General features: G+C 41.4%; 1 protein-coding gene and 1 non-coding gene across 3 annotated transcripts; one reads left to right on the forward strand and one right to left on the reverse strand.

The window, feature by feature from the left end:
* Positions 1 to 2,988: 2,988 nt before the first annotated feature.
* Positions 2,989 to 12,191, reverse strand: PSMA3 (proteasome 20S subunit alpha 3). 2 transcript variants are annotated; one of them, XM_023927323.2, is made up of 11 exons: positions 12,077 to 12,191; positions 11,130 to 11,212; positions 10,431 to 10,554; positions 9,548 to 9,649; positions 9,353 to 9,426; positions 8,712 to 8,784; positions 7,715 to 7,780; positions 5,296 to 5,342; positions 3,739 to 3,806; positions 3,534 to 3,598; positions 2,989 to 3,176 (listed from the first exon to the last, which is right to left on the reverse strand). In XM_023927323.2, exons 1-11 carry the CDS (start codon positions 12,095 to 12,097, stop codon positions 3,132 to 3,134), a joined length of 768 nt encoding a protein of 255 aa, XP_023783091.1. In that variant the 5' UTR covers positions 12,098 to 12,191; the 3' UTR covers positions 2,989 to 3,131. The 2 variants fall into 2 exon arrangements, with proteins under 2 accessions (XP_023783091.1, XP_023783092.1); XM_023927324.2 differs by lacking the exon at positions 12,077 to 12,191 and adding an exon at positions 11,832 to 11,994.
* A 41-nt stretch (positions 12,192 to 12,232) lies between these two features.
* TRNAK-CUU (transfer RNA lysine (anticodon CUU)) lies at positions 12,233 to 12,305 on the forward strand. Its single transcript has one exon. It is a non-coding gene; the product is annotated as a tRNA-Lys (tRNA).
* Positions 12,306 to 12,627: the final 322 nt, after the last annotated feature.

Raw genomic sequence — 12,627 nt, forward strand, 5'->3', positions numbered from 1 at the left:
AGGAACTCACGGTGCCTGATCAGGTTCTGTTCTCTGGGTTTAAATCAAACTCTTGCCCTTAGATGTTGGTTAAGCCTGCAGGACATGGGAGTACCCATAACAGAGCCAGATTTATTCCTCCTAATCCTGTAATTAAAACAGAGCCTCTGCTAAATGTAAGCTTTTTGGATTTTTGCAATTTAGTATTATTTTTGCTTGTTCACCAATTCATTGTCTCAGACAGCTTTATATATTTAAAAAAAAAAATAAAGGTCTTCAACACTTAATAAAGTTTAATGATGCTTTGCTGTCCCACTGCATTTTTAATTCTTTATTTGGTCAGTGTGGCCATAAGCAGCCACTTTTTTCTCCCTGAAAGATTTCTTCCCTTGCTCAGCTTCACTGTTTGACATAGCAACATGTAAATACTTTGCAGTAGCAAAACTCATTGAAGTTTGTTTAGCCCATCAGCTATGGACTAAATTATGAAATTAAACATTATGATGGCTAATGCACTACTGTATAATTAGTTAATCATTGTTAAGTAACTAACTTCAAATTTGTAAGTTACTTTTAAAATACAGTGTGGTTGTCTCATGGAACTGCAAGGTTACAAAAATAGCTGTCACAGGGGAGTTGCAGCAGTTTTGCTGCTGGAATGAGTCTCTCTGGGCTAGAAATCTATTCTAATGTTCCTGGGCCTTGTTGACATGAGGTAAAAATGCTGAACCTAAGATCAAAAAGAATTCTGCTAGTTTTCTGTTTCTAAAGTAAAGGGAAATGTCAGTATTAAAATATCTTGTTTAGTATTCTCCTGCCTTTTTCCTCTTTGACCCTCCCCCCTGCCCCCCAAATAAAAACAAATTTCTTATCTCACATCCTAATGCTGAAATTTATTTTTTCTTTCCCTATCTTGCAGTCAGTGGAAATGAAAGTAGGGTTTTTCTCCTTTTTTTTTTTAATCTACAGGCTGAGCCTATACTCTGATAAAGTAATTATTAAATTTAGAAAATAACCTGACAAAAATAATCATCTTGGTATTGTTTAACTAAATTTTGCCATGACTGGCAAGACACTGGGCAGTGTTTTGCATGTACTGCTATCCACAGCCTCTTGAAATTGCTTTTTATGGGACTTTTTGCTTGTTATGCAAAGGTACAGAATAATTGTTTATCCTCAAATGAGCTTTTTAGATTGCCATGTTCTCCAAGAAGTAGTTATTTGGAAATTTTGGATAAGCAAGTAGGTGCCTGTCCACCTTCCTCTCATCTCTTTATAGTCCTTCAGTTCTGTCTTGTAAATACACACAGCTGGTACTGCTCTTCTCACTGTACCCTGAAATCTGGTGAGTGTTGTTATAGCTCCTAATTGTGAATGGCTGTCACTGAAAGGATTAGAGGGGTGGATGGGTGGGTGTAGCCACACCAGGACAGCTTTCAGTTTCCCTTTAGCAGTTTACAGCACGGTGCTAAAAACACCAAGCTCATGGGTTTCTGTCCTGGATGTGATGTTCCTTTTGGGTTCCTTCCAACTCGGAATATTCTGTGATTTTAGCAACAGAATCAAGACAAAATGAAGAGAATCAGGTACTTCCCTGTTGCCATACCCAGGGAGTGGGAGATCAGCCTCAGCTGATGCTTTAAGGTGCTGCTGAGGAGTTTCTGACTGGCACTCACCAGTGACTCAAAGAGCTGAGTCAGCAGGAAAGTGCAGTAGTAAATTCAGTCTGGAGCCCTGGAACATGGAATTCCAGGCTGACTCAGTGCAGCAGCTGTTGCTGTTGCCTCAGGAGGAGGCACTGAAGGAGGCTGCTGTCCTAGCCATGACTAATGCTGGCTCAGGCTGGCCCCATCTGTCCCAGCAGGAGCTCAGGTAGCCTGAACTGACACAGTCAGTGCCACACCTCTCTCTGCTGCCCTTCCCATGTCACAAAAAGGAAGTAAAACCTGTGCTTTGTAATCCTGGTACAAAGGAGACTGGAGAAGGCCACCTATTTTCCAAACTACCTCTATAAAAATAAACCTGTAAGAGAAAGCTGTTTTAAGGGCTGGTGAACAGCAGTGTCTAGTCCTACAGCTGAGGAGTTTGATTCATTACACAAGTATGCATTTTAGATTAGCAGGGCCTTTAGAATTTTAACTGCATGTACAAACAAGACTTCATTTGTAACTGAGGTTTAAGGTGAACAGAACAGTTTATTACGTTATAGAAAAATCATATGGGTTAGAATAGACTTCAAAAATCATCTCATTCTACTCCCCTGTCATGGGCAGAGTCACCTTCCACCAGACCAGGTTGTTCCCAGCCCCATCCAACAAGCTGTTTCAAAACTTTGACATGACTAGAATAGGCAGTCTGTTTTCCTAGGAAGTGGGGAATGACAGCAGCAAAGCTTGTTTTTAACTTCTGGAAAGGTCAACAATTGATGAAGCAGATTCAGAAGCGTGTTAAGAAACTATAGCTGAATAAAACAGTTTAAAAATAGTTTGGCTCTTCAAGCATTAATTCCAATTACATTGCTTAATAGATCTGACAGCTTTAGAACTTAACACAAGCACTGTTTTAAATTGAATTAGTTTTTAATTCCTCCTACTCCTCCACTAAGCCTGGGCTTAGTACTTTAGATTAACATTCCTTTTCCTGAACTCCTGGTTGTTACATAGGCTGTTAGGAGCTGTCAGCTGTGCACTTTACCTTAAACTGTAACCTGCTGTTGGAGCTGGCCATGTTCTCATCTCTTCTGCCAAGAGCAGTCACAGACTCTGGCTGTGAACAAACTGCAAAGTGTGCTATTGGTTAATCAAGGAAGACCAGAGTGCTAGTTTTTAATACTAACCTATGCAGCATAAACAGCAGATTTGTCTAATGTCTCAACAGATTATTTTTCTGTGCATAGCCTGGCTCAAATGGAGTGCTTTAGGAAGCAACAGTGGCCTGATAATGTCTTTCCTTCTTTATGTCTCTTTAGGTGCAGTTGCTGGCCTACACAATTTGAAATAAAAGCTAAGAGACAGTAAAATGGAAAATTTATTAGTGCAAGTTGGTCAGTTGGTTTCTTCCAACAAGTACACAACAGCATCCATGCATAATGCATTATAAACAAACCTGGTCTAAGATAAGAAAAGCTGGACTTGTTTTGGAGTAACAATATGTTACATATTGTCATCATCTGACTCATCTTCCTCTTTCAAAGATTCCTGTTTAAAAAAGGAAAGTGTAATTAAAGAATAGTCTAACAGTTGTTTTATAATTCAGCCTGCAATAAACAAAATGAGGTTTGTTGCAGCTTCACACCCCCCTCTCTCTCACTGTGTCCAAACCCTTGTAGTCAGCAGGAGAGTTCCCATCAGTACATTTACTTTTGAAGGAGAAAGACCCCACTTGTGGCAGGCACTGAATTAACAGTTTCTGAGAGCAGGAACTATCCCCGGGTTACACTGTAGCCTTCCCTACCGTCCCTTCCCAGTAACACCAGCTAACACTGAGGGGATGTGTGTTGGAATGATACAGTTTGTCAAGTGAAGCACTAAGACAACACTGAAATCAGAACTTACCTTGGCATATTTTTCTGCTTCTTCTCTGATGTCTTTGGGAACAATTTCATGTTTTCCATTGGTTACTGCCAATAAAAAGAGTGTCTTAATTACAATTCACACAAGGACCCTGACATACAGAGTAAATTTAACAAGCAATGTTTTACTTTAAGTACAAAAAGTTACAAATTTTCTGGAGTGTTTATAGAATATAGAAATGCATTACTTTCTCCAACCCAGCTGAGTTCCAGTTCAAAAGCTTTATCCTTTACTTCATCGTGAACTATGTAGATTCTGAAAGGAACAGACAAAGAACAGATTAGAACAGACTGACCAATAGGCTAAATATACTTTGTTCTTGTCACAGATTTCTTCAGTAAAATATTCTTATGATTAATAGAAGTTCTCCCTGTGCCTTCTCCCCACCAAACACCATCAGAGAATCTTCCAGGTTTAACTGCTAATCTAACAACACCTTAAATCATTACAGCCAAGATGCAGGTTGAGATGTTCAAGTTGCCTTAACTGGAACAAACATTAAGATTTAGATACTGCAAAACCAAGGCTCCATCATCACTGCCTGCTTCTGCTACATCAGTTATAACACAGCTTGGAGTGTCCTGCATTTGCCCAGTAAATCTTACTTCAGTTTATACTTAGCACTAAATAACAACACCACAGTATCTTGTGTCTAATCAGAAGTCTGTACATAAGATTTCCACTGTGGTGCTTATGGCAAACATGGAAATGGGAATTTAGACTTCAAGTGGTATCACAACATACACAGTGCCACCCAGACTAGTTAAAATCACTGCTTAGGCTGTGGGACAGAAATGTTAACACCGATTCATTCTGTGGCAGAACATGCAAACAAACTGGAACAATCCTGGGCAGAAACACTTGAAAGAGCAGAACTCAAAATAACCTATGGATTTACTATTTAAGAAGCCTGTATTTTGTATTTCTTAGTTTGCTTCAGAAAGCACTAATAAGCCAGAAGCTGAAAAATACCAGTGATTCCTACCCAACATGGAAACCTTGGAGACAGTGGAGGAAGGCAGGATACCTTCAGCAGCACACTTCCAGTATTGTGAAACAAAGACTGAAGTGAACATTGGTGTCCAGGGAAATGCTTCTATGCTTATAGATCCTCCTGTCTGTTAGCTGAGGTGATCTCCAGGCCTTTCTCATCTTTCAGCTGGTTACAAGCCCTTTGCAACAAAGTGTACCTTTACAAGCACTTGACAAAATCACTGCTCTGGACTGTGCCTAGTATTTTTGGTTTAAATGTTATTAAAATCTTTGCTATCTTGCTAAATCCTACCAAGGAGCTGAATTTGAGCTGAAAAACAGAACCCTGTCTGGAGCTGCTGAGTTTGAAGTAGCAGAACTAGAAGAAAAGTATTTTCATTATTAGAAATTATTTTAAAATGTGTAATAATACAGCTATACTGTATATATTCCTTTAAAGAAGTTCTACTTTGCTTCTTTCCCAAGCATTTGAGTCTTTTTTTGTAGGCTGGATCCAAGACCTCAGCATCATTTGTGGGCAGCTTCTCTCTGAAGCATCAGGTCATTGTTCAGACAACTCTTACTTCAGAAGCAGCACCCCAAGAAGCTTCCCTTCATCTGTCACCTGGTTTAAATACTTTAAAACCAGGGATTAGAGTCAGACAATTTAAAACATGATACCAAATTTAAAAGGAACAGCCTCAGTTTGAAACCAAAGCAAGCTCACCAGTCTGGAATTTTGTCAAGTTGGAAAAACAGGTTGGACACTTACATTTTTGCAACTTCTTTAACAACATCACGACAGGTCATTTCCTTCATCTGCAGGCAAAAGACACACAGATATAAGATTTCTGTTAAGAGAATATAAATCTTCCCCAGGGCCAGAACAGGAGACACTGAGCATGTGCCTAATGAGCTTCATGGTTAGTAATCAAAGTAACAGAAAAGGCCAGAACCACATTTCTTCTCTACAATGCATTTTCCAGGCTGCTCTATGCAAGTCATTCTTCCAGGGGAAGAATATTACAACTGAAAGATTCTAGGGAGAAAATACTACTTGGAAATTCCCCAGTTTAAAGCACTCATCAGCTGAAATCTGAGACACTCCACTGGAGATGCTGGCATCCTAAAAGCTTGACTTGTTCCTAGATGCTTTATGCTCAACTGATACAAAATAACCACATGGGAGAGGCACCATATATTCACATGTAATACTGGTATTCCTTCTAGGCTGCATAGCAATACTTTTAGTCTTACCAACATTTTTATGCAAGTAATTTTGGGTTTTAAGTAATGCCCCAAGAAGAGAATATTAACAACCAACTGCCTGCCTGGGCAAGGCATCTCATTTCATACTTTCTCAGTTATATCACAGTCTTTTGAAAGCTTCACAGTTAATCAGAACAAAGGCTGGTGCAAATTTCCATGATATAATAAACCTATGTTTTATAGGTAAAGTTTTCTGACCTATGAAGTAGTAACTTATTTCCTATATTTCATTAACGCAATTTACCATCTCTTCCAATTCCCAAAATATTTTCAAAGTCTTACTATGGAAAGTAGTTGTGAGGTGCTGATGCAGGGATGACAAACAGGAAACCCTAAGACATTACTACTGTCATGCACATTTACAGAAAAGAAAACTGAAGTCAATTTAATTTCTGCCATTATTCTTTTCCTATCTCAGGTATGTTAATTCTGCAGACAATCAAAGTAAACAATGTGAACAGTTTTATCAGGAGTTAACCATGACCATGTCCATGTATCAAAAAGCTGTCATAGTATCAGAGCTGCAGGAGATCAAGAGATTAAAGCAGTCCCCACACAATAGGTTTTCCCACAGCTGAGTTTACACACAATAAACTGCAAGAGATGTGATCAATGCAGGGTTTCCTTCTTGCCCTCTCAACTACACCAGAGTTTCAGGCACTGTATCCTCCCCAGCCACAGGAGCTGCTCTGCAGTGCCCCAAGGCAGGTTTAAAGTCCTGACCTCCCTGCTTATCTCTCCACTTGCAGTCATGTCTTCCAACAAACAAATCTTAGCTGACCCTAAGCTGGATCACCCCACAAAACCTTTTGTACTTCTGGTTTTTCCCATCTTAACTTTGACAAATTCATCTTGGCAAAATCAGCTGTGACCTGGAAACCTGCCCAGTCCACAGTGAACAAAAGTTAATGGCACAAGGGGCTGGACTCACCCCACGGAGCTGTGACAGGATCCCACACACTGCACACACACCCTAAACAAACACCTGCAGCTGGGCCCTGTGCCACACCTCTGTTCCATGTGCTGCATTCTACAGCTCTGCTGCGAAGTTCCAGTAATTCACATCAGTAACTGCAGAAGTTTTGGAAAATCCCAGCAGTGCACAGAAATTTAATTACTTGGAGTAAATTGTATGTTACCCAATACAGCACTGTCTTTTGCCAATGTGCACACATGGGAATTGAAATTATCATTTCCCAGGTGCCACAATTCCAGTATAGAAGATCAAATGATCATGCAGGCTTCTTACCTTTAATTTGGTATTCAGACATCTGAGCCAGATTCAAAACTGAGTGAATCTAGTCTAATTTTTCCTATAGTTTTTCAGTCATGGTGAAAAATGCTACAGCACCATAAATACTCTATTCTTAAAAATATAGCAATCATATAAACTCTGAACCTTTCCATGAACAGCTGTGACATCCCTCTGCAGACCAAAATAAAACATACTTGTAACAGAGCATCACATAAAAATTACATGAGACAGACCAGAAGAAGAATTTGGTTCCATGTTGTCTCCAAGGGTGTCAGATATTAAAACACACGAGGAAGATGGAAATCTTTCAGGATTCTAACCTAAGTTCAATCACCTAAAGGGACACTTCAATACTTTTTGGTTGTCTCCTCTCCACAGAGCAGTTTGTCTTTAACAAGAGCAGCTTTTCAGAACTTGTTAAACAAAAGAATCATCTAAAACCTTTGGGAAAAAATAGATACAGCACCCCGCACCATGCTGCCCTATGGTTTTCATTCAGAATGAAAAACATATTTATACTTTTATATTCACTTACTTGGCTCACTGGCAAATGTACAAGGAAGTATTAAACCTGCTTCTCCTGTATCTTATGTATTTCAGGCACCCAAAAGGTAACATGGTAAGCCAGGAATATTTGTCTTGAGAGCACAACACTGTTACACCATACCTGAAGTTTTTCTATCTCTGTTTTTGCAGCCTGCCTGGCTTTACCAATGGCACAACCCCAATAACCCTAAAAAAGAAAGAAACAAACAATATGCAAATGTAATTAAATACTAGACCCTCTACACCTCTTACTGTCACTTAGCACGTGACAACCTCACCTTACTCACAACGAGAGGCCAAAAAACCTTGGCATTGTTCTCTCTTGGGGCACATCCCCAAATTGTTGAATAGAGCCAAATTAGTACATCAAGTACCACCACTACTGATAGAAAAGTGCTCAGTAAGTCCTGGACAGAAATTTATCAGTTCAAAATGTTGTAACAGATTTTTTAAATTGCTATTACAAAAAAATGGAAGAATAAACTAGAATTAGTTTGAAAAGAGAAAGTCTACAGGAATTACAGAAGTTCTACAGGATCCAAGCTAAACCCACCTACTGTGCAAATATATTAGAAGTGTAAACACATAAAAATTAAACATTTCTATTTCTCTCAAGAGCCACAGTACTGGATATACTGCAAGAAAATTTTAAGAAATCTAGCAGTATGAGTGTGCATCGACCTGTGTGTAACACATAGCTGAAAATGCAGCACTAACAACAATTAACAACAATTTTATTTTGATTGAGTTTGCTGCTGGCAGGCAGTGCGAGAGGAACAGCCCTCTCTTACCTAAGTATTTAGAAAAGGGGAATCACTACAATTCTTGCCTTTTTGGGGCAGTGTATGGGGGTTTTCACTGGACATAGCCACGTGGATGAACTCCCCATTTCTGACAGACAAGCTTTAAACTCATTTCTCAGACTGCACTTGTAAGAAATACACCATGTTTGTTTTTAACAAGGACATGCAAACAAGCAGCAATGATTCACCACAGATCTTCCCAGCAAAAGGAGAAAACAACAATAGCTCTTTTGGGCCAACACTTACTATTTTCCCAACTAGAAACTTTTAAAAGAGGAACTTATACTAAGATGGAAATATTTTTGACACACTCACGTAAGAAACTCCTGATGGATCAATCATGTACAGTTGTGCACCATCATCACTATCATAGGACCCCAACATGAAACTGGAGGATAAAAGAGAAATTAAAACCTTTCCTTTTACCAACACACACACAGCTAGAGAGACTACACCAGCTCCAGTTTCCTACACCCTTCCTGGAGCAAAACTCTCCTGTCCTGCTACTCTCTATTGAACAATTTGCCTCACAACAGCACCTGGATATTGCCAGAAGCATTTTACTGATCAGTAACCTGGCAGCAGATCTGTGTTTATCAGTCCCTTTGTACCAGAATCACACAGGAGCTATAACCTGCTCTTTAGGTGTCAGGGCAAGCAGAAGGATTGCAGAGGGAAGTTCTGCTTTCACCACCATCACAATGGCACAAACCCTCAAACTTTAAAAACCAGGGACAAATTAACCAGCTCTGTAGAAGCTTGGCAAAGCCTCATGGGAATATGAATTCCTCACCTGAGTTGTTAGACATACATAGACAGAAAGGGAAGGGATTCTTTAGGAGATGAACTGTGGGTTACTAATTCCAGGTTTCAAAAAAGAACTCAGATAACCAAAGCAGTTCCAGCAACTGTGAACCAAAAGATATTTACAAATAGAGTGTGTCTGCAACACTCACCTGCACCCAAAAGGCCTGACAGCACTGTACAGGGTGTAGGCATGCACATACATGGCCACTCGATCTGCGAGATGCTGCGTGGAAAAAGGAAAAATAAAACTATGGAAACTCTTATTTACAGAAAAAAGGAATAAAATTTAATTCTCACGTCAAGAATAGAAGCCAAACCCTCTGAATGCTGCACTGGCCTCTTACCTTCAGGGGGATGTCATAGCCATAGTTAGACCTAAAGTTGGAAGCCTCTTCTCGGGCGATGTCTGCCAAGGAGCGAGCGTCTGCCAGGAGCCCCGCGACCGCCTGCAAGGAGAGCGTGGCAGCAGCTCATGGTATTCACTGCCCTGGAGGAGTTCAAACTGCCCATCTGCCACCAGCCTCTAAACATGCCAGTATCATCATATATATCATCTTATATCAATAACCAAAGTTATCTTTGTGTTAATTATCATGTCATGACTGACTGTGACTACACCAACCCAAACAATATTTGATGTCGTGTGTATTCACCAGGTTTCTGTCACACTGCAACCACTCCTTGCCACCGTTCTGACATCACTATTATGGACAGGCCAGGCCTCCATACACCAATCTTTAAGCAATTCAGGTGATTTCCACATTGTTGAGTAGGAAATTTTCTATGCATCGTGTTTTACCTGAACACCCTTTATTTGGTAACTGTGTAAAAGACTACCATTTTAACACTTGTGTTTATATTTATATTATTATAAATACAACATAATATAAAATATAATAAATATAAAAAAAAATTATGTTTATATTACTATATTTATATTTACAAATTTGAACAACTGGAAAAGCATTTCTAAAAATTTAAAACAGCCTCAATCTCCTACTTTAAATTTGAATTTTACTCATGTATGTTTTACTGCAAAGAATAAATTACAGAAAACAGTAAAAAAAACACTGGCATTTCTGACTTTATACACAGACACATTAACATTACTTTCTTAATCTATTTATTTTTGATTCTCTGATTCCTAAATCTGTCCTTTTGAGGGAGGGGGGATCTTACAATCTTACTTTACAATTTCTGCAGACCTAAAATGAAATGGCACCTTACCATCCCAACGTGTCGGTCGACATTGAACAGGCGTTTATTGGACCCCTCTTCGTAAAGCTTGGACAGGACTAATTTTTCTACTCCAAAGACAACACCATCTTTGCATCTTATCCCAATTGCTGTACTGAAAAACAAGAAAAATGTCAGTTTCTCACAATGTAAAATACTTCATAGAGAATTACCAAGACAGAAGAAACAAAGACATGATTTCCCCCAAGGTAGGTTTGTCACAACTCCAGCGCTGAAGACAACAAGGGGGTGGAACTAAATTATCTTTAAAGTCCCTTTCAACCCCAAAATCATCCTGGGATTCTGTGATTTTAATCCTTATCTGGAGCAGACCCCTGGGTCACCCAGTCCATGCCCTGCCAGTCCATCTCACTGCCCCTAAAGCACAGCTGGGATTCCCACTCCCAATATTCCTTCACATGCACTCCAGGGAAGAGAGACACTCCCAGAGCAGCTGGTGCAGCTTCAACAGCACTTGGATGTCCTCCATGTCTTGAGGAATCCCTAGGAAGCTGACACACATTTACAAGGAAGGTCCTGAGCGTGCCTCAATCCACATCCCTAAAATGGGCTTTTGGATCAGAACTCATTTTACCACCACAATTTTACCCTCATGTTTCTCTAGTCCAACAGCACTGCTTTAAATGAGGCCAAAAGAGCAGATATTTGACATAGATATTTGTATCTTACCTGCTATTCTCCACAGCTTTCATAGCATATTCCACTTGAAACACTCTGCCATCTGGAGAAAACGTGGAAGCTGACAAGTCATACTGAAGAAGAAGACACAATTCTCAGGAAGAAAAACCCACATAACATCACAGCATTTTCAGATCAAGCCTATTTATTAAAATAATTCAAGCCTGTCACTGCCAGAGATGGTGTGAAGTCCCAAAAACAGACTGATCCCTTACAAAAGATGTAGAAACAGAAGAAAACAGAGACTAAAAGCCAGGAAAGGCCATTTCATCAGTGCTGGATGTACCCACACTGCAAATCCTGGATGTGAAATCACTGAGCATTACACAACACTCAAAACCCATGAGAGCTTTATATTTCATGGAACCACAGTGTTTTGGGCTGGAACGGACCCTGAAGTTCGTCCAGTTCCAACTGGAGGTGCCATGGCAGGAACACCTTCCATTAGGCCAGGCTGCTCCAAGTGCCCGGCCCGGAACACTGCCAGGGCTCCAGGGACAGCCACAGCTGCTCTGGGCACCCTCACGGGGTAAATTCGTCCCACTATCAAATTTGATTTTCCCTCTTTCGCTCTGTACCCGTATCACTCTTTGTCGTTTCACTACAGCTCCCGATCAAGAGTCCCTCCCCTGCTTCTCTGTAAGACAATAATAATTTAAACGTATGGATCACAGGAGTACATTTAAAACGTACAGAAGAATATTATATAGAGGGGCACGATAAGTGTACGATCCCTGTGCCCGCCTCGCCCCGCCGCCGGTTCCCCGGGCCTGCCGGGCCGCAGTGACTCAGCCGCCCGCAGTGTCCCGGAGCCGCCGCGCTGCGCTCGCTGCCGGCACGGGGCGGCTCCGGGGCCGGCGGGGCCGGTCGGGGCCGGTCGGGGCGGCCGCGCTGTGCCCGGGCCGCGCCGGCGGTGCCGCCCCTCACGCCGCACTCACCCCGGTGCCGATCGAGCTCATGGCGACGCCGCTGCCAGCCCGTCCCGCGCCCACCGCCCAGCAACGCGCGCTCCCATTGGCCGCCGTGCCACACTCCCGGCGTGACGTAACCACGCGCTACGTTAAATTGCGTGTAGTGTCAACTACGCTCCGAGCGCCCGGCTAGCTCAGTCGGTAGAGCATGGGACTCTTAATCCCAGGGTCGTGGGTTCGAGCCCCACGTTGGGCGCAGTGTTTTTGTGCCCCTTGAAGGGATCCAGGCGGAAACTCGGACGGAAAAGCCCCGTGCGGAGACACTCGGGATTATCTCAGCAGTGATCGGTAACCACTGTGCCAGCGGGAAAAACTTTTTGTGAATAACAAGTGCATAATAAATGTCGGAGCCATGAGGAGCTTGGCTGTGACCGCTAAACACCGGAAATTTTATTTTTTTAAAAAACAATGCAGGAAACAGATGTTAATCAAGTAGGAGCTCTGGGCTCCCTCGCGGATAGAGAGGAATTATAGAGATACCTGGATAAAATAGAGAGCTGGGCAAGCACCTGTCATAG

This window comes from Cyanistes caeruleus, chromosome 6 (assembly GCF_971803275.1).
Source record: "Cyanistes caeruleus chromosome 6, bCyaCae1.hap1.1, whole genome shotgun sequence".
Lineage (NCBI taxonomy): Eukaryota > Metazoa > Chordata > Aves > Passeriformes > Paridae > Cyanistes > Cyanistes caeruleus.

Excerpts from the sequence above, each read along its gene's own strand:
- PSMA3 (XM_023927323.2), bottom strand. The coding sequence starts at position 12,097 with ATGAGCTCGATCGGCACCGGG. Across the intron at positions 7,781-8,711 it reads ATCCATCAGGAGTTTCTTAC|GGTTATTGGGGTTGTGCCAT; the intron begins GTGAGTGTGTCA and ends TTTCTTTTTTAG. Across the intron at positions 3,599-3,738 it reads ACTCAGCTGGGTTGGAGAAA|TAACCAATGGAAAACATGAA; the intron begins GTAATGCATTTC and ends TTTTATTGGCAG.